Source organism: Macaca fascicularis, chromosome 1, assembly GCF_037993035.2.
Source record: "Macaca fascicularis isolate 582-1 chromosome 1, T2T-MFA8v1.1".
NCBI lineage: Eukaryota > Metazoa > Chordata > Mammalia > Primates > Cercopithecidae > Macaca > Macaca fascicularis.
Genome location: NC_088375.1, coordinates 61,163,001 through 61,184,735, shown reverse-complemented (window position 1 = coordinate 61,184,735; position 21,735 = coordinate 61,163,001). Strand labels below are relative to the sequence as shown.

Sequence of the window (21,735 nt, the reverse complement as noted above, 5' to 3'; positions counted from 1 at the left end):
GACTCTTTCAGACAAGTATGAGTGGTAATGCAGGTCTCAGGGCAAATGCTGAGTGCCTCAGCGGCCACTCCTTTCCACCACTGGTGAGGAGGGAGCCTTGGCAGTAAGAGAAGCATGGATGGTGAGGGGTTGGCAGTGGCTGTGAGAAGCCCAGGATAATCTTTCTGTATATTTCTCTGAGAAGGATCACTGACAATAGCTCCTGGTGGCCCTCAGGCAGGTGTTGTAGTCAAAAGAACCCTGACTTTGGTCCCAATTAACTCCATCCATTCATTTGTTCATCCATTCATTCATTCATTGGTACTATATGCCAGGTACTGGGCTTATGCTGAAATCTCAGTTCATCGAAGATTCAAATGATTAATTGAGGCTGGACACAGAGGCTCACGCCTATAATACCAGCACTTTGGGAGGCCAAGGCGGGCGGATCCCTAGGTAGAGAGATTGAGAACATCCTGGCCAACATGGCGAAACCCCATCTCTACTAAAAATACAAAAAATTAGCTGGGTGTGGTGGCACACACCTGTAATCCCAGTTACTCCAGAGGGTGAGGCAGGAGGATCACTTGAACCCGGGAGGTGGAGGTTGCAGTGAGCCGAGATTGCACCACTGCACTCCATCCTGGTGACAGAGCAAGACTGCATCTCAAAATACAAAACAAAACAAAAACAAATGATGAATTGATTCAAAAGATTGAAATGATGTAGGTAGAGGACCTAGTCTAGAGTCTTAAAAAGTATTCATTCCCTCTTAGTTCTCCAGAAAGAGGGCACCTCCTTCTAATCCTACACCCCACACCCCAGTGATCTCCTTAAACCAGAACGCATTTGCTCCTAGAAGATGCTATTTCATTGAAGTTGATGAAATGGGGAGCTGGAGAAAGAGGTGCCAATGGAGAGAGGGGTAGGTCTGAAAAAATGTAACAGGCCAGATAGAAATGCCTTAAAGTAGTGAAGTTTGAGAACTTCTCATGAGGCTGGTTGCTGGCAAGCAGATGGGGGAGAAGCAAATTCTCCCATAGGGTGTGTTTCTTAAAGTGATTGGAAATTTAAGAAGTAGGAGATGGGAGAGGGAGTGAATCTTTCTGTATCTTGATTGAAGATCAAAACAATTTCTCTTCTTACAAATTCCCTTAGAAATACAGCCTCATAGGGATTGGGAAAGGAATTTATTTCTTCACAAAGCTTACCAAGCAGCCTGGCTGGGAGCCATCTGGCAGTTTTCCCAGCAGGAAAGTTATAGAAGAAGCAACAGTGCCCCCCAAGAAGCTGCAGCAAAAGACATAGGGACATAGGGAGATGGGTATGTGAGTTCCTGCCCCAAGGAACCCTATAGCCAAGGTGCTTTCCCAAGACGCAAACAGCTCTCGGAGCTCTCCCTCCAGTGGCTGAGGACCTGACCAGTCAAGGAGAATGGCCTAAAACTGTGCCACTCAAGTTGGGACAGCTAGGAGTTCATAAAACCCCAGAGAAGCATGGTGGGTCTAGAGAACCATTTTTATTCAAGGAGCTTTGGGGAGGCAGGAAAATTCTATTGAAATGAACATGAATGTTTGGTAAGATAAAACGCAAACTTTGCATGATTTGTTAACATCAAATGTGAGATTTTTGTCTTGAGTGGGCTGCTTTAGATTATGCCCCTTGATCACCAGGAGGTACACAATCATCCTTCTATCCCTTTCTGGTTATTTCTTAAAGAAAAATTTGAACAACCCCTCTTTTCAGAGCTAGACGTTTAAAGATTATTTTAGAGGTCATTGTGTCCATCCCTCACCTCTGGATAGCACTCTCAAACCTGACTACACACTAAAATCATCAAATAAAATCATCAATAAAAAGGATGCCAGGCACCGTCTGCAGAGATTCTGACCTGGAGGGGAGCCTGATGTGGGTGTTTTCCAAAGCTCCTCGGTGGTTCTGATGTGTGGCCAGGGCTAAGAACCATTCCTCCTTTATTTAACTGAGTGTGGTGGCATGAACCTATAGTCCTAGTTACTTGGGAGACTGAGGTGGGAGGATCACCTGAGCCTTGGAGGTTGAGGCTATAGTGAGCCATGATTGTGCTACTGCACTCCAACCTGGGAGATAGAGAGAGACCCTTTCTCAAAAAAATAAATAAATAAATAAAAGAGGGGGAGCGAGAGAACCATCCCTCTTAAATGAAGGGCTGTACTGTCAGAAGCTTAGAGGTTTCGGGTCTGCTAAATCCCTACTTCTGTTTTGTCTCACAAATGTCAGGTATGTCCTCTCTTTTCTTTCCAAGCTGCCACCACCAACATTCCTACTAAAATAATCTTCCCTTCGATTTTTTGATAGATTAGGACATAGTGTCCTCCTTTCTACCCACCAACTAGTCTCTGGACAAACACCCAAGACAAGCACTTTCTAAGCATCTAGCATATGCCAGATATATGCTGGATACTTACAATTGTTTCAAAACCACCCACTGAGATAGGTGTTAGTCATCCCCACTCTACACATAAGGAATCTGAGGACCAAAAAAAATTAAGGAAATGTTCTAGATTTCTAGAATTCCAAACCATTCCGTCCGACCCAAAATTCACTCCCTTTCCAAGACAACAATGATACATTGGCTTTCCGAAATAGATCCCTCTTTTTAAGGTTTTCTTTATCTTAAAAATTGTCTAACTATTGCTTTACCATAAGGACTATACACAGGCAAACAGACAATGGAAGAAACTAGAGTTAAAGAAATCTCACACATTACTAGGGGTCATTATTCTGGGTCTTCACTGAACTCTGAACTCCAATGGAACTAGAATCCAAGTTCTTAGACCTTTGGATGGGCACATGGGGCATGTCATGCTTCTCACCTTGAAGAAATGTCGCCACCTATCCCAGGTAGGAGCTACCCTGTCTCCTTTGCTCAAGGGAATTCAAAATGATGCTACTGCTTAAGTGGCATTCTTGACCAACTCTTCCCCCAACTCCAAACTTGATTCTTAAACTGCTAAGACTGAGGACATCTCTTCTGGGACGCTCTGTACTTGGCTCTTGGATGCTGACCTTTTCCATGACCCACTGTGATATGGTCTGGCTCTGTGCCCCACCCAAATCTTATTTTGAATTGTAGCTCCCACAATCCCCATGTGTTGTGGGAGGTATTTCATGGGAGGTGATTAAATCATAGGGTCAGTCCTCCCATGTTGTTCTTGTGACAGTGAGACAGTGAGTGAGTTCTCATGAGATCTGATAGTTTTATAAGGGCTTTTCCCCTTTTACTCAGGACTTCTCTCTCCTGCCACCACATGAAGAAGAACATGTTTGCTCCCTCTTTTGCCATGATTGTAAGTTTCCTGAGGCCTTCCCAGCCATGTGGAACTGTGAGCCAATTAAACTGTGAGTCTTTCCTTTATAAATTACCCAGTCTCAGGTATTTCTTCATAGCAGCATGAGAACAGACTAATATACCCTGTGTAAGTAAAATATTTTCGTATCTATCCCCTGAAGATATTTTTCCATAGCTGTAGACAGTTCTGCACCAAGCCTTCCCTGTTCTCTTGCTCTTCTTGGGGATTTGATGATTCCAGTCACCAAAAGTCCTGCTGTACCCTTGGCTAGCTTCTCTCTGGTTTAAGTTACCAAAGTAGATTTACTAGTCTTTGGTAAAATCTAACTTCTTCACCTTTCATTTAGTCAACTAAGGGTTAGAATGGGCCTACTACAGACCAGCACTTGGCCAAGCACTGTGCTAACTTTTGAAGGCACAACGTCATTGCCTCTTTCCTCAGGGAGCTTCCAATCTATTAAAATAACCAAGAGTGGCTGCTGCTGAAGGGCCATCACATGGCAGCCTCTCTACTAGGAGGCTTTATTCTTTGTCTCATTTCATCCTCCTGATGGCTAACAAGGCTATGATTATTGTCCCCATTTTATGAATGAGGACACTGCGTCTCATTGATGCTTAAGCAATTAACCCAAAGTCACAGAGCTAGTCAGTGGTAGGGCTGGAATTTGAGCATATAACTACATTCCAAGCCCATGCTTTTTCCTCTACACTGGAGATTCTACATAGCATAGTGGTTAGAAACTCAAACTCTGGGAACAGCCAGACTTAAGTTTAGAATCCCAACTTGGCTATTTAATTACTATCCAATCTTGAACAAATTAATTAACTTTCTTTCCTGAACTTCGATTTCCTCATCTGTAAAAATAAGGTATGATAATACCTATCTCAGGGTTGTGGTGAGAATCTCAGAAATGGTAGCTGGTATTTTAGCTAACTTAGAGCTAAACTATTTTAGAGCTAATATCTAGGACTGGCATGTTAGAGCTAATATCTGGGTCTGTTCTCTCCTGCAGTCATGTAATTTCCTTAATAGCATCCTGGAAGCTGGTCTGTCTTATGTTGGTTTCTTCCAACAGCCCTCAGCACAGTCTGAGGGACACCATTAGTTCTTGGCTCATTTGCAGAACAAAGGTGAACATCACGTAGAGTCACTGAATGGTCAAATCCTCCAGCCTTCAGGTTTTAGGTTATCTCCTCTGCCTCCTTCCTTATTCAAGTATCTCTCCCTGAATGATCCTCGTTTCCTGACTCAAATACACTCATACCTTCTACAAAGAGGTCTTCTGGAATCCATTATGTCATCATCATGTTAACAATATCAAGCAAGCAGTAAACACACAGTAAAAATAAGAGATGCTATCCATTAAAAGAGAGAGGTTGTTCTCTGTCTTCTTTTTAAACAGCTTATTGCTAAAAGGAAATTCTAAAACCCTCAGGTATCTTCTAGAACTGGGAAGTTGAGGTCTTTCTCCTACTGCAGTTCAAAGAAAACAAGTATTTCTCCAGCTCCAACATCTTCATGGCTCTCATCCTTCTGGAAAGAGGCCACTCTCCATGATGAGGACTTCTAATGACCCTTTGGTGCCAAGGGAATAGAGAAAAACATCTCTCTTGGAAGCTTTGGGACCCCATTGTTGGGTGCCAATGTAGCCAAGACTTTCCATTGAAACATCAGACTAGGAAAAACTCCCTCGCTGGCATCAAGAGTTTTCAGGATGGGCCAGCAGCAGGGTCTGGATTGTATAATATCGCCATGGTCATCTTTCTGCTGACCTCTGTATATTCAATTCAAGAAATCTGGTTGGGTGGATTTTCAGTCATACCCTCTTGCCCTCCACCTTCCCTAAGTTATCTGGGATCAGAGGCTGGGTCATGAAAACAACGGTTGTTGAGTCTTGTGGGGGATGAGGAGGAAGGAAGGGGTTGGTGGCCACAAGAACGTCACTGTGTCTTTGCTGGTAGGAATTTGAGTCAGAAGGGACTTCATTTCTCCCAGACAGGGTGGGTCCAGCATCAGAGGCAATGAACTTTGCCTAGTGATTGTGGCTTAACCTGTACTTTTCTGGGTAGGGAGGAAATAGCAGTGGCCTGAACCCCTGGAAAGTCTAAAGGTTTTCCTGGCCTGGTTGGTGGTGGTTTTTCCAACCAGCATTGAGTACTGAAGACAGACAGACTGTGGGGAGCCAAAAATACAATTCCTTTCATAACCCTTTACTGACTGCCTACTAAGTGCCGACACATTGTGTGCCCAGCTGGGACAAGGGCTACAGAAATGCATGATATTTTCTCTCTCTTTAGTCTAGTGACTGCATAGTGCTGGCTAGACACCCCCTAGAAGATACTGGTGTCCTCCTTCACATGTGGACTCCCTCAGCAAGCAATCTGGTGGACATCAATATCTCATTCTTGGCTTCCCATGTTGAAAACAAGCTCTGCGGGCCTAGATCCAGGAACCAGGCAAACAAAGCAGCAGTGGTCAAAATGGAGGTAAAAACCTCCACTAAAGATTAGAGAAAGGAACTTTTGAACAGTGAGTGGTTCCCTGGAACTCTGCCTCCTGAGCTGGTCCCAATCATCCCTTCCCATCCTTCCTTCATCCCAGGCCTGCCTTGAAACCAGATGGATAGCTAAAGACCTGGTGCACATCTTACCGCTTTAGAAATGGCCAAAAATCCCATGGAGATACTGCCTTTTTAGTGGTGACTGGTTGGGAAGAATCCTGTCACTATTTGGTTCCCAGACTTTACTAACTTTCATTGTTAGTAAATGCAGAATTAGTCAGCGTGCTGGAATTAAAAAAAATAAACATCTGTACCCAATGGTGAATCTGTCCAGGCTATCTAGGCTCATTTAAAAGTGTTTCCCAGGCTCGGTTGCCAAGATCAGTGTCCTCCATTGAAAAGTGACTGCTTTCTGGACTCAAAAATGACTAGAAAGTTATCCGTGCGTTATTCATAAGCATTTTCACAGTAAGGCCATTCTGCTTCACTCATGAGGGCAGAGTTTGCTGCATCCAGATCTGCTTTATTATAAGCAGGCGTTATTCTTTGTGTCTCCAACACTTAGGATCATGCTTGACACATAGTATATACTCAAATTTATTAAATGGAAATGAAATATGGGTGGGCTGAGGAAGAGAACCCCTATACCCCAGCCCCCTCTCACCTTTGAACTCCCCTGCCCCCGAATTCAGGCAGACTGGGCAACGGTAATTAATTGAGTTTCATCTTAGTTGAGGCCAGCCCAACAGCAAGGTAGTCATTGCTCCTCCACTCTGCCAATCCTCTGTGCTAGAGTCAGAGGAAAGTATGTGTGCTTTGAAGTCATGTAGACCAAGGTTCAAATCCTTGTTTTGCCACTTACCAGCTGGTCACTTTATATCACTAAAACCCTAATTCCTTGGCTGAATGCAGGGTCAAAAAAAAAAAATTAATCCTGACAGAATGAGGTGACACAACAGAGGCAGGTCGGAGTCACTGCCGTCGCCATGAGCCGTGGTAACCAGCGTGAGCTTGCCGGCTAGAAGAATAGGAAAAAGCAGAGTGACTCAGTTAAGGGAAAACGCCGAGATGACGCACTTTCTGCTGCTGCCGCAAGCAAAGGGGCTCAGATACCAAGCAGTAGAAGCAGAAAAAGGCAAAGAAGAAGAAGGAGGAACCCGAGTAGCTTTGTGGCTTCATGTCCAACCCTCCTGCCCTTCGCCTGTGTGACTGGAGCCAGTCCCACCACGGTCACGTTTCCTCCTGCAATGCCCGCAGGTCACAGCACCCATGGCCTCTTTTTGCCCTGAGTCTGCAGCGGGTCCCTTTTGTGCTTCCTTCCTCTCCAGTAGCCTCTCTCCCCTTGGCCACTCCCAGAAGTGGCGGGTGGGGGGTTACTCCTTCCCAGTGTTTTTTTATTCCTGTGGGGCTCACCCCAAAGTATTAAAAGTAGCTTTGGAAAAAAAAAAAAAAAACCTAATTCTAATGCAAAATATCTACTGTTATCATTGATAACATAAGTAAACCACCTAGTCTATATTAGGTGGTCAGAAAAGACTCATTCATTAGGTTTCATCTTTTTGAAATCTCTTCTTAAATTCTGAGAAGGGTGGGTCCCTGACAAGGTCCTTTCTGACAGCTCTCATGCTAAGTCAATAGCTCAAACCTACTGGAGAAACCAAAAGCACCATCTGCCTCGACACCTCTAAATTCTTCAAATTCAAGTCATCTCAGGGTTTCTCAGTTGGTATTTTTTTAAGATAAAGGTGTTTCTTTGGTGTTGACGTAAGCCAGTTAACATACTTGAGGAGAGAACATTTAGGACACATGAGTTTATCTAAACTACCAAGATTCTGTGTGATCCACATTATAATGGTTCTCAAATGTTTTCTTCTAGCCTCTAAAGTCCAAATTCAGATTCATATGTCCAATGGTCTACATGCATCCCCAAGGGGATGCCTGGCAGGCATCTTTAACGGCATATCCAAAACATAACTTCGGTTTTCTACCCAACTCGGTCCCACGTCACCTTTCCCATGTCAAGAAATGTTACCACCACCCACCCAGTTGCTCAAACTAAAATTCTAGGAATCATCCTTGACTTTTTCTAACTCCTCAAGCCTTGTCAGTTCTTTGTCTAAAATATAAGATTTGCTCTTTCATTGCACCAGTCCAATCTGCCATTACCTCTTCTTGAGGCTGGGCTGGAGCCTCCCTGCTTCCACCCTGGCCTCCCTTCTCCACACAGCAGCCCCTCCTACATGCTTTTAAAATGTAAATTAGATCCCACGCAAATCAGTTCCCATGGCGTCTCCTGCTTGAAACATGTTGTTTTTAAAACATTTAGAATAGGCAGGGCAGGGTGGCTCAACCCTGTAATCCCAGCACTTTGAGGGGCCAAGGTAGGTGGATCAACTGAGTTAGGAGTTCAAGACCAACCTGACCAATATGATGAAACCCTGTCTCTATTAAAAATACAAAAAATTAGCTGGGCGTGGAGGCATGGTGGTATGCTCCTGTAGTCCCAGCTACCCAGGAGGCTGAGGCAGGAGAATGGCTTGAACTTGGGAGATGGAGGTTGCAGACAGCAGAGATCGTGCCACTGCACTACAGCCTGGGCAACACAGCGAGACTCCTTTTCGATCTCCCGACCTCGTGATCCGCCCACCTTGGCCTCCCAAAGTGCTGGGATTACAGGCATGAGCCACTGCACCCGGCCAGGATTCCTTCTCAAACAAATAAACAAACAAACAACGACGACAACAAAAATTTAGAATAAAAACCAAATCATTTCCATTGCCGGAAAGTCCTTTCATGTTACAGCTCCTGCCCAGCTCTCTGACCTTGTCTTTCCCTGGCTTAGGAACGCCATGGCTGTGAAATGGGTAGGACAGAGTGAGCATCAGCTCTGTGCCAGGTCAGGAGCCTCACGCACATCACCTGATACAGTCCTTGCTACAACCCAGCAAGGTAAGTGTTATTAACTCTGAACTCGTTGTGAGCATCAAGTGGAAGTGGATGATGCTAGTGCATAAGTAGTGATCAACAAATGTTGGAGTCTCTGCCTTTCTTTTTGTTCCAGTGGTGGAGGTGGGCAGGACCTGTAGCCCAGAAAAGTCTACACTGCTTAGGGGTAGAATTGGAACCAGAGCCGGCTGTCCCTTGTCATGCATGCTCCCTTATCCACGAGCCTGATGACCTGTCTATAGGCAGAGCTGAGAAGGGTGAGTTCTGGCTCTCTGGGGGGACTTGTGGGTTGCTGAAGGAGTTAAGATGCCTCTTACCAAACCCTGGCCCTCCCCATCCCTGCATCTGCCTTTGTGGCTTTAATGAGAAATCCAGGCGCTTCATAAGAGACTGTACAAATAACTTCTAGGGCGCCACTAACTCATTCAGCAGAAAGAGACCCAGGGCTGCCAATGTTTCAGGGAAGATAAGTGAGTGGAAAAAAGGTGATTTTTATAGCGTCAGGCGGACAGAAGGATTTGCGTGGTTGAGTGTGAGCTCCGCCCCTGCAGCAGTGCTGAAAAAACCAGGATCCGGGCTCCTCAGCCCCTCTTCACAATATTTGATTAGGAATTTGGGGCGGGACCCTGGTCTGGCACAGACGCGCACACTCTCAGTAGACTCTCTCACTCCTCTCTCTCTTCCTCTCTCACACATTCTCCAACCCAAGGAGGCCAGACTGAGGGACGTGGTCACTCTCTGAAAGGTTCAACTCAAGGTAAGTATAGTCGTTTTACTTCGGATTTGTCCCTAGCATTTTCTTAAAAAGAAATAAAGGAAAAGTGGTAGAGGATAGGGGAGATGGGGAGGCAGGGAGGGATCATTCCTCCTTCTCCACATCTGGACCATGACCCCAGGGATGCTGGAGAGTGGCAAAGAGGGTGTCTAAGGGAGGAGTTCCAGCCCTGTACATTTCTCTTACAGTTCCTTTATGGGTGCTGAGGGGACCTCCAATTCTCAGGCATGAAAAAGTGAAGGACCTTCTGTCTAGGCAAGCTTCTTCCCTGCTACTCATAAATCGCACCACGCTGGGAGTGTGGGCATTTTGAAGGGTATTTCAAGACCTGGATGTCCCTGCAATCTCTCTTATAGAGGGGTTTGGTACATAAATGCTATTATGGGAGAGGGGGAAGGTTTTGTGTAGAGTGTGTGTATGTGTATGTGTGTGTGTGTGTGTGTGTGTGTGTGTGTGTGTGTGTGTGTGTTTGGAGTGGAAGGGAGAGAATAAAAAGAAGTGTTGAGAACTGGCCATGTCCAGGGAGCTGTGGATTGAGGTGGGGATGCAATCCAGGTGAGGGGATGGCCTCTGGCTTGACCTTCTCCACTGATAGGAGGGAGAGCTCTTTCTCTAGAGTGGAGATATGAAAGAACAGCAGTAGCTCCTAAGTAAACTTCCCCCAACTGATAGAGTGGCAGTCCTGGAAACTTTTGACCTTACAGAAACTCTGAGCACAGGAGGACCTCTAGCATTATGGGAAACAATGTGAGAGTATGCAACCCTGAAGCAACATTGCTAAGAGATGGGGTGGGGTAAGGAGAGGCATAAGATCCCCATCAAACCCTTTCAGCAGCCATGGCTGTAAGAAGAGGCTGAAGTGGGAAGGGTGCACAGCCCCTAGAAAGCTGAGTCTGAAGGAGAAGGTGGCTCTTGTCTGCCAAGATGCCCAGTCTGAAAGAAGGAGAAATGGAGACAGAGGCTCACTGTGCCAGCCCTCCAGACAGCCACCTTGGTCCTGCAACAGCCCAGGGCTGTGCATGGAAAAATGCTCTGTTGGCAGCGGGCCGCTCCATTCGTCTTCTCTCCTGGCCAGAGCCAGGGACCAGCCAGCTTGCCCAGGCAGTGGGCAGTTGGGTCAGCTTCTCCAAAACACTGTGGCTCTTTGTCTGAGGCCTGAGGCTGCCTGTGGGTGAGCCAGGGTGCCTGCTTCTCTGCAGCCTAGGAACTGATGGGATGAAGTGGGCCCAAGGAAACCATTTTGAGGGGACAGAGAGGTCTGGGATGGATGGTGGTCAGAAGGTAACTCTGTTGGGTATCACAGTTGGGGTCTTTCCCATCAGTTCCCTGGATCTGATGACGTTGGCTTTTATACTCCTTCCTTTCTCCTATTTACAGTTGCCAACCCCAGTAGGCCCAACAGCAACGTGAGGGCTGTATGTGACTCTTCCAGGCCAAGAAAGGTTCTAAGGTTTCTCTGTCCAAGGGTGACACTCAGGAAGATGCCCACTGCCCACAAGAGTATGTCATGCATTGGCTATAGGTAACCAGGGTAGGGTACCCAGGCCACCCCTAGTCTCTTACCTTCCATACCTTTAGCTTCCCTCTCAAATGACATCAGACCCCACATTTCCTCTTCAGTCTGCCCTGTTCCTATCTCATTAGCATAACAGGCCCAAAAGGAACAGGCTACCAGCAATGTGGGGACATAGACACGGAGCCTGGTCATCTAGGTGTCATCGCTGGGAGCAGGTAGCTTGGGAAAGGAGAGGGGAATGTCAGGATCCCACCTCAAGTCGCTTTCCCTTGAGCATACACAAGAATTTCCAATCTCTAGTTCTTCTTTTGGTGTACCTCATTCATTTCTCTTGGCCCCACATGGCTCTTGCATGATGCCCATGGTACAGCATGAGAAGTGCTAACACCTTACTAGGCACTATGAAAGAGAGAAGCAGAATAACTCAGACTCCACACACTGAGTACCTGCTTTAGAAGACAAGTGCCACACCCAGTGCCAGGGTCCCCAGTCTGGAAAGGATTTGTAACTGCTGTGTGAAGACCTTGTCCCAGCCAAGTTGCATCTGTAGCCACAAACTGCTAACCAGTGAGTTTCCTCACTCAGCAGACTGTTACAGATGATGGCATTTCGGAGGGCAACCTGAGCCTTGTGGTGGCTGCAGAGGGACCACACTCCTCCCCAGACACTCAAGACCAAAAACTCCCAGCCTGCCCAAGAGACCAAACGATTTTCCAGATATAGTTCAGCTCTTCCCCTTTGATGTGTCAAGTGGCTTCTGGAGGTCTCCCATAGACATGGAAAGGGCTTTCTCCTTGGACTCTTAGAAAAATACAATTTCCCTGGAACATCCAAACTGGATTTGGGTTCAGATCTGAAGAGCATCCCACTACTATCCTCACCACCACACTACAAACACAGGGATTGCTGTCGGCTTTTCAGCTTTCCCACAGGACTTTCAGGGTGCTAGAGGCACCTAAGAATCTGCCCCTCCAAAAAACATGCAGCCCTTCCCACTCAAAGACTCTGTCTGTGACTCTATGACCAGGGGAAAATGCACTTAACTCACCCCAAATAGCCATGGTCCGGCTGGACCAAGTGCAGAACCAGCCTGGGAGGAGGCACCAAAGAAGCAAGAGCAAGGCTCCTGCTCTCAGATGTTTGACACTGAAGTCAGCTCTGCATAGCTCAAAGCCTAAGGCTTGCCTTCTCTGCCTCACTGCCTCTGTGGAGTCTCATTCATTCTGGCTTGCTCTGTTCTCTCCCTCTTCTTGCAGAGACAAAATGCAGTGGACCTCCCTCCTGCTGCTGGCAGGGCTCTTCTCCCTCTCCCAGGCCCAGTATGATGATGACCCTCATTGGTGGTTCCACTACCTCCGCAGCCAGCAGTCCACCTACTACGATCCCTATGACCCTTACCCATATGAGACCTACGAGCCTTACCCCTATGGGGTGGACGAAGGGCCAGCATACACCTATGGCTCTCCATCCCCTCCAGATCCCCGCGACTGCCCCCAGGAGTGCGACTGCCCACCCAACTTCCCCACAGCCATGTACTGTGACAATCGCAACCTCAAGTATCTGCCCTTCGTTCCCTCCCGCATGAAGTATGTGTACTTCCAGAACAACCAGATCACCTCCATCCAGGAAGGTGTCTTTGACAATGCCACGGGGCTGCTCTGGATTGCTCTCCATGGCAACCAGATCACCAGTGATAAGGTGGGCAAGAAGGTCTTCTCCAAGCTGAGGCACCTGGAGAGGCTGTACCTGGACCACAACAACCTGACCCGGATGCCTGGTCCCCTGCCTCGATCCCTGAGAGAGCTCCATCTCGACCATAACCAGATTTCACGGGTCCCTAACAATGCTCTGGAGGGGCTGGAGAACCTCACAGCCTTGTACCTCCACCACAATGAGATCCAGGAAGTGGGCAGTTCCATGAGGGGCCTCCGGTCACTAATCTTGCTGGACCTGAGTTATAACCACCTTCGGAGGGTGCCTGATGGGCTGCCCTCAGCTCTTGAGCAGCTGTACATGGAGCACAACAATGTCTACACCGTCCCCGATAGCTACTTCCGGGGGGCGCCCAAGCTGCTGTATGTGCGGCTGTCCCACAACAGTCTAACCAACAATGGCCTGGCCTCCAACACCTTCAATTCCAGCAGCCTCCTTGAGCTAGACCTCTCCTACAACCAGCTGCAGAAGATTCCCCCAGTCAACACCAACCTGGAGAACCTCTACCTCCAAGGCAATAGGATCAATGGTGAGACCTTGGCAAAGGGAGGCGGGGACTGGCTGTCTATTTCACTTGAAAGACACTATTCTGAGTGCTAGTGGCAAAACAAAAGAAATAGAAGTAGGGGAACCAGACAACACAAATGAAGCAACCTGACAACCAAGCCACACCCCTGTACAAAAGAGAATACACTTATACTAAATAGCAGTGCTAAGACAATTCAGTGGGGAGTGGGTTGGTACAGAAGAAGACTTTCCAGGAGAGGTAAGTTTCATTCCAGGTCTTCAGAGATAAGCGGGCATGGGTTGGAGGGATGCAGGATGAAGCCATTCTGGGACGGAGGCTTGCCACAAAGGAGCCAGCCATTTTCACAAGTCACCTGTCAATGTAGGGGACAGCTGGGAAATTGCATGTGTCTGAGAGGAAGGGGTCATGTGTCGAGGAGCAGTAAGAGATGAGTCTGGAGAAGTTTAGGAGGGAATAGTTCAAAGGGAGGGAGATTTAAGTTTCTGTCTTGGGAGAATGGTGAGTTGAAGGCTGTTACTTACTCACTGTCCCAGAAGAGGATGAGCTCTCTTTTTCCACTTGATCTACTATTGTGTCTACAGCCTGGTCTTGTGTTTTGGTGTTTATTTGTTTTTTAAACATAACAGTTGGTGGACAAAAATGTGCAGCCTTTCAGAGCCGAATGCGGCACTTGTTCTGGTCAGTTCTTCCTGGAGTACAAGGAGCCCCTGGTGGCAGGGCAGAGATCCTTCCTAGGGTAACATGAGCCTGACTAACACCAAGCCTAGGACACCGGGCTTCCTGTTTCATAAGCACTTCTCTGCAATGCCCAAAGGAAAAAAAAAAAAAAGACTGCCTCCCTGACTCTAAGAAATATTCATTTCAGATGGAATTATCTAGCTGATTTTCAGCTCCCTTTCGTCTTAGGATCTTGTATTCAGAACATGCTTACATTGCCCCAGGGCCTCTGATGTCTTAATCCCAGCTGGAAGGTACTGAGCCAGCACTTAACCTCCCTTCCTCTGTCAGCAAAGTCCTCTTCCTTCTGGTGAAGGGAGGACTCATTAGCGACCACTGGCAAAGGGCTTTGAAGTGGAGCCTGCTGAGATAGAACAGCACCATCAAAGCGCTGAGAAGGACTGAGTCGTCATCCTCTCCCTCTCATTCCTTTCTCCCCCTGTGCTCAGGGAACAGATCAGTCATTGAGCAAGATGTTAACAAGCTGGACAGCCCTCTGAGTGAAAGAGGCACCAACCCCAAAGTGCAATTTGGGAGTTGACAGTTGGGTGGGCAAAGCAAAGAGGCATCTGTCTGGACCTTTAGTTTGAAGTGCCTGACACCATCATGTACAGCCTAAACTCTTTTTTATTAAAACCTCTCTTTCTTTGGGGTCTTCTTATTCCCAAGGTGGGGGTTGAGGGGTCCTCTAAGACATCTTGAATATGTTGCATGCTGCAGACGTTTGACATTTCCTTGTGGCTGTCTATCATCACACCAGCGGTTACCGCTACTTACCTGCCACACACTCTGAATCCGGGAGCAGTCACATCAGAAATGTCATGCCGTATGCTGTGCTTCATCCAAGTTTGACCTTGAAACTGTGACAGCAAAGAGCAGCTGTCATGGGAAAGAATCTATTAGCACCTACCCATACAATCAGAGAAAGTTAGGGTGGAAAAGGCTTCATCACAACCTCTTATCATCGTTCTGCCTTCATGTAGAACCACATCTGCCACTCAAATGGGAGGTGGACCACCTCTTCCAGATGCTTGTCAGAAAATAAAATCAGTGCAATTTCCTAAGATCCTGCAAAAAAATTGTCTGTTCAGTCACACAACCCCAAAATTTTCAATGTCTACTCCTAAATTAATTCTTGTGGAATTTAAGTCCAAGATCCATGACGAGGTGTTATTTAGTCTTTCTCAGCCTTCTTTTTAGACAAAATAACACCAATGCTTTGTTTTCCTTAAAGCAGTGAATTAATACATGTAAAGTGCTTTGTCCAGGGCCTGGCATAGAATTTAAAAATTAATGATAGCTATTATTATTAGCCTTTCTTCTCATTGCCACTTTAAAGTTAGACAGGCAGTTTTTGTTGTTGTTTTGGGGAAAGAGAGACGCAGAGAAGGTAAAGTCATCTCCAAAGGTCCCCCAGACAATGTAGATTAGAACCGTGACCTAAAGGGCCTAGAGCCAGGCATCTCTGACTGAGAATGGTGAGGAATATCTCTCTGGTGCAGCAGGAAAACAACTCCCCAAGCTCAGCCCTTTCTCCTACAGCAAACGTGAGGGACATCTCCCTGCAAACCAGTCAGGGACTTGGGGATGGGGGGGGTGGGTGGAGGTGGGATTGAAACACCTTCTGAGAGAGGAGCTAAAAGAAGAACAGGAGCTCAGGGGTGCACAGGGGAATCAGACGTGGTCCTCTCCTCCCCACTTCCCTCTTCCATCGGTATCTCCCTCAGTTTTTCCAGCCTGGCAAGAACACAGCTCGGAATGTTATTCGGAAGCTTTGAGATCCAGTGGAGTAGGGCGGGTGCACCAGTAGGAATTTGGAAAGACTTATGTCAGTATTTAATTTGAGCTAGAAAAATGTCCTCCAGTGCCTCCACGCAGAAGCCTGTCCTATTCATGGGATTGGGGAAGACAGTGAGAGGGGGAAAGAGGGAGGGGGTGGGGGAAAGGGGAGGGGGCAGGGAAGGGGAGGGGGAGGGGGCGGGGGGAAGGGGGCGGGGTGTGGCTCACAGTACCCAGTGTGTGGCTAGAATCCATATACACTGTGTGTCTAGCTCCCCACAAGTATGTCCCATATTTACCTATCCACAACTGGGATCCGGAATTTTAGCAGACAGTCTGAGGGCTCCAGGCTGGGAGAGAATCTATCACAGAGCCTGCAGTTCCATCCTAAATAGGGCGGGAAGTGATACTTAAGCTGGGCCACTTTGCTTCTTCTCCTCACCCCACTGCTCTGCTTGTACACAGACAACATAGACCCACCCCGGTCTAGGCTCTGCCCCCAACCTGCCCACTCAGAGGCCACTTAGTCTAGTCCTTGGGACCAGAAAGGAAACATCCAAAAGCATTCCAGAAATTCTGCCCCACCGGGAGTATTTTCCAAAGACAGGTATTTCCCAGTTTCCGCTGCTTTTCTCAGTGTCTTAATTTTCTTTGGGCCTAGATTTTCTGTGTTATGTCTGCAGTAGAAGTTAATTTGCTGCAACCTCACCTCATCTCATCTTGGTCTGTGCTTAACAGAGACTGAAAACCATTGAAAACGCTGATTTAAAAACACTTTTTTCATCAGCTTCTTAAATTCTTCATACTGTCTTTCTTGGAACTGTCTTCTTCGTAACTATAACCTCCCGCAATGGGAGCCCTCATGGTCACCCCTAAGAATAGAGTTAGAAAAGCCCCCTCCCTCTCCTGTTGCCTGGCCCCAGACTGACACACCTCCTGACCACTGCTGCAAGCCAAGGGACGCCTCTGATACAAAAACGGCATGCCCCAGCTCTGGGTCTACCCAAGTATTATAGCTGCTAGGGATGTGTCCATGGACAATCCTAACCTCAAGACCCAAAGGGTAACTTTATTCAAACCCCCTTTGCAGAGAATGACGACAGGAGCAAGTTTCCTGAAAGCCTCATTCACCATGGTAAAGACAGCCCTACAAGGCTTCCTCAGCTTTCAGTGGTGACTTTTGCTGTCTCTGCTGGAGTGTTAGCTGAGTTCTTGGCTTTTCCTTTCAAGTTACTGACCCAGTAGACTGGAGGCGGAGTGGTTGATTTGTCAAAGAGGACAACCAGAGGGAGAACAGGGTTAATAGCAACAGAAAGATTTATGCTAAAACCAAGCAAGCGGAACTGTTGTCTCTATTAGAATTCTGCAGTTTAGGGGAAAATCTTAGGGGACTTCTTCTGAGGTTTAAAAGAGGGAGTAGATTGTAATCATATTAAATGCAGGAGGCAGGGAAATTATTTATTTGACTTTTGAGGTCCCTAGCAGCCCCAGTGCTCTATGAGTGCCCAGCTTCCTTTAAACTCAGAGCCTTGCTCACTGTTCTGGCAGTATTTAGAATGGAGACGTGCAACCCCCTCAAAGCCCTGACACACAAAGACACTTGTCTCTCAGCCCAGGCTTTCTCTCTTTAATTTCCTGCCACTTTTTCTATCTGCAAAGTAGCAGGAGATATTTAAGATTTAAGTCCCTCCATTTCCCCAGTCTTCTTTCTCACAGCAATTCAGCAAATCCCTCCCTCTCCAAAAGCAATCAAGTACTTCAAGGTGTCTACAGTTGGTCTTGGCTACCCTCTGCTTCCCACCGCTGCCCACAGCTTCCCCCCCATGCCCCCCCACCCCGCCGAAAGAAAGAAAGAAAGAAAGAGAAAGAAAGAAAGAGAGAGAGAGAGAAAGAGAGAGAAAAAAGGTCCCGGAGGGAAGGACACTTAAGAACATTCCTGGGCTTGCAGAGTAAAGTTCAGGTTGGTGGTTAGGTGAGCTGCAGACGCAGGCACAGTCCTCACTCTGTCCCTAGTTCTGCCCCTAGTGGCGTCAGTCAGTATGACTACAGTCCTGGAAAACATCGGCCCTCCTCCCGCACCTTCCACTCCTTTTATCTGAACTGCTTCACAGAGGCAAATCTCACAGAGGCAAATCTCACGGTGGCTTCGGGTTCGTAATCTGGGCTTCTCTCCCCGACCTGTGCTCCTCTTGTCCCCACAGAGTTCTCCATCAGCAGCTTCTGCACCGTGGTGGACGTCGTGAACTTCTCCAAGCTGCAGGTGCTGCGCCTGGACGGGAACGAGATCAAGCGCAGCGCCATGCCTGCCGACGCGCCCCTCTGCCTGCGCCTCGCCAGCCTCATCGAGATCTGAGCAGCCCTGGCACCGGGTACTGGGCAGACAGACAGCCCCCGTGGCATTTGGCTTGATGGTTTGGTTTGGCTTTTGCTGGAAGGTCCAGGATGGACCATGGGACGGAAGTCCACGGGCTCCCTCTGTAGTCTTCTTTCCTGTAGGTGGGGTTGCGGGGGGATCAGGGACAGGCAGCCTTCTGCTGAGGACATAGGCAGAAGCTCACTCTTTTCCAGGGACAGAAGTGATGGTAGATGGAAGGATCCCTGGATGTTCCGACCCCATAAATTTCACGACTCTTAAGTTCTTCCCAATGATCTGAGGTCATGGAACTTCAAAAGTGGAATGGGCAACAGTATATAACCATACTTTTCTAACAATTCCTGGCTGGCTGTGAGCAGCGCTTGACAGTTCTCCCTCTGTGCTGGGCTGGTCATGCAGTTACTCTGGGCTCCCATTTGTTGCTTCTCAAAATATACCTCTTGCCCAGCTGCCTCTTCTGAAATTCACTTCACCCACCCCACTTTCCTCCACAGATGCCTCTTCTGTGCCTTAAGCAGAGTCAGAGACCCCAAGGCATGTGAGCATCTGCCCAGCAACCTGTGGAGACAACCCACACTTTTGTCTGAGGGTGAAAGGACACCAGGAATCACTTCTATACCTCCCTAACCTCAGCCCTGGAAAGCCACCAGATTGGAGGTCACCAGCATGATGATAATATTCATGACCTGATGTGGGAGGAGACAGCCAACCTCAGGCTTAGATCAATGTATAGGGCTATATTTTGGCAGCTGGGTAGCTCTTTGAAGGTGGATAAGACCAGAAGAGGAAAGGCCAGACTTTGCTTATCATCAGCATCTGCAATGGGGCAAACACACCTCAAACTGGCTCAGTTAAGAAAGCAGCCCCAGGAGTTCCACTCTTGCCCAGCACTTTCTGCATTCCAAACAGCACCCTACCTGGGTTTTTATCCACAAAGGTAGAGGCCACATGGTTTTTAAAGCATGAGAAACATAGTTTGTCCTCTCCTTTTATCCAAGCAGGAAGATTCTATATCCTGATAGTAGAGACAGACTCCAGGCAGCCCTGGACTTGCTAGCCCAAAGAAGGAGGATGTGGTTAATCTGTATTACCTGGTTTGTCCTAAGGCCATAGGTAAAGAGTACCAGCTCTGGCTGGGGTCCATGAAGCCCCGGCCAAGCAGCCAAATCTTGCCTGTGCTGGGCATAAAACCCTCCGCTTTCACATCTCTGAGCTATATCCCCATTAGTGAAGATGGCTTTTGCTTTAGAGTTTGGCTGGGGAGCACTTAGTTCTTCCCATTGCAAAAGGTAATGTTGCCTGGGGCTTAACCTACCTGCCCTTTTGGGCACTGTCGGGATGAAGCCATCTGGGCAGTCAGGGGCAAGGACTGGTGGAGGAGAGTTAGCCCAAGTCTGGGCTCTGCCCAGATGCCGTCACATCCCTGATACTGTGTGTGCTTTGAATCGCCTTCCCTGAGAAAGGAAGAGGGGATCTTTGGACTATGTTCTTGGCTCCAGACCTGGAATCCACAAAAGCCAAACCAGCTCATTTCAACAAAGGAGCTCTGATGTGAGGGGTAAGGCTGCCCCCTGCCCCCGGGCTCTTCAGAAAGCATCTGCATGTGAACACCATCATGCCTTTATAAAGGATCCTTTTTACAGGAAAAGCATGAGTGGTGGCTAACCTGACCAATAAAGTTATTTTATGATTGCATCTGCAAGAGTGGAGTCATTTAAAGTAGACTGCAGGAGGGTTACTTTAGGAGGACCTGGTGAGGTCGCAGGTCACATAGACCTTGGACTGATGAGCCCTCTTTCTCATCTATTCTGTTCGGGCAGATGAAGCTAAGAGGGAAAAAAAAAGAAAAAAAAAAGTCACTTATATAAAAGCTCTACTTAGCAAACTGTGTTCTGGAAGTTCTTCTTTAAGTCTAACTTCAATCCTCTCTACACATTCCCTTCCATATGGTCCCCAAGAGATACAGAATAACTGGGGTTTTTTTTGGTTTTTTTTTTTTTTTTTTTTTTCAACCCTTCCCACCATCCTCTCTTGCCAAGCCGGTAATTCTAGATCTGGCTAGTCCTGGATATTGTTGTCTTAACTGCTCCTGCCCTCTAGTGGCAACTGTGCAGATCTGAGGGCAGCCAAACCTGCCAAAGCCCACTGGCCCTGGAAGAGGAAAACAAGCCTTTACCTTCTATTTGTTTTCTCATTCATCCTCTGTTCATATCTTGAAAGCCTTTAGGTGCCCGATGTTGTGATAAGTGCTTAGCAAATGTCGCATAAGTTAGGAGGGCAGACTAGGCTTGTGCCTTCGCAACAATCCACTATTTTCTGATAGGGAAATAACAACTGATATTTATTGGGCACTAAAATCTGTACCAAGCATATTGCAAATGTCACAGCTCCATCTTAAGCCAAAGTAAACTAATTTGACTATAATTCTCTGACGTGAGAGTTAGGCAGGAATGCTAGTGTGTGAAACTACCAGAAAGAAGTCATAGCTCTAACCACAGTCCTCTCTTCAAGGAGAACAGATGAGGCCCCTCTGCCTTGGATCTCCCGTAGAGGAAGATGCCATGTGGAGGAGACAGAGACATGGCACATAGGGCAGGAATTATCCAACTATAAGGAGGAATCCTCTGCCTCTCCGTTTTTGCTTCTTAGCAGCTCCCATGAGCATCCCAACCAAGACAGAGCAGGAAGAGGAATGGGAGCCAGCCCTGCTGCAAGGCTTCCCTTGTTTCTAAACCCAGTGCTTTTCAAGAAACAGAGTAGCAAGAATAGACAGTCCCTCAGGCTCAGTTGACTCTTTTTCTTTAGGCTGCCATTTGATCAGTCTTATCATGTGCTGAGGGCTTTACTTGTTTAGTATTCTTCGCCATTCTCTACCATGGATATTATTATTTTCACTATTTTACAGAGGAGGAAACTGGAAACAAAGATGCAGAGGTCACCCAGGAAGGACACATCAAGGCCAGGATCTGACCCCTGCCGTCTGTCTCCCCAGCCTGTCAGTTTTGCAATATTATTTCCACTGTGCTGCCCTGAGGATCCCTGTATTGTTGGATTATTAGGTGTATGCGGGAGGCTTATGGGTCACTGGCTGTCATAAATGGAGAAAGATCATCTTACTTTTTTTGGAGATGGACCCAAATCCATTCTGCTAGCATTCACAGTTCCTTTATGAATTTCCTATTCAAAATTCACTTTTCATCAGTAAATGTTTAGTGAGTGCCACTGAGCAGGAACTGGCGATACTGCAGAGAACAAAAGCAAACAGCCCCTGCCCTTGGGGGCTTGTAGTCCAGTGCAGTGACAGTCCTTGAACAACAGCAACAAAAATCACACTGAGGATCATGCAGTTACAGACTGAGAAAGGGCTGTGACGATGAGCATAGGTCTGCATGAGGATTATCAAGGAGCCTGGCCTAGATACTCTGAGATACACAGGGAGAGCACAGTAATCCAGACAAAGAGATGGAAGGGCCGGTCCAGGCAAAGATAGCAGCATGCATACACACCCTAATGCACAAGGAAGCTTCTGAGACACTAGACAGCGAAAATGGCTGCAGCACAGAGAGAAAGGGAGA

The 21,735-nt window shown here is 47.3% G+C and overlaps 1 protein-coding gene and 1 pseudogene across 3 annotated transcripts; both read left to right on the top strand.

The window, feature by feature from the left end:
* The first annotated feature begins 6,797 nt into the window (after positions 1–6,797).
* On the top strand, positions 6,798–6,976 carry LOC102141733 (small EDRK-rich factor 2-like; annotated as a pseudogene).
* A 2,471-nt stretch (positions 6,977–9,447) lies between these two features.
* On the top strand, positions 9,448–19,855 carry FMOD (fibromodulin). Of its 3 annotated transcripts, XM_045395145.2 has the most exons (4): positions 9,448–9,514; positions 12,305–13,290; positions 17,988–18,155; positions 18,655–19,855. In XM_045395145.2, exons 2-3 carry the CDS (start codon positions 12,312–12,314, stop codon positions 18,137–18,139), a joined length of 1,131 nt encoding a protein of 376 aa, XP_045251080.1. In that variant the 5' UTR covers positions 9,448–9,514; positions 12,305–12,311; the 3' UTR covers positions 18,140–18,155; positions 18,655–19,855. The 3 variants fall into 3 exon arrangements, 2 of the variants coding, with proteins under 2 accessions (XP_045251080.1, XP_005540546.1); XR_012431702.1 differs by having other exon boundaries at positions 12,305–13,527; positions 17,988–19,855; XM_005540489.4 differs by having other exon boundaries at positions 17,988–19,855.
* Positions 19,856–21,735: the final 1,880 nt, after the last annotated feature.

Excerpts from the sequence above, each read along its gene's own strand:
- FMOD (XM_045395145.2), top strand. The coding sequence starts at position 12,312 with ATGCAGTGGACCTCCCTCCTGCTGCTGGCAGGGCTCTTCTCCCTCTCC. Across the intron at positions 13,291-17,987 it reads CCAAGGCAATAGGATCAATG|AGTTCTCCATCAGCAGCTTC; the intron begins GTGAGACCTTGG and ends TTGTCCCCACAG.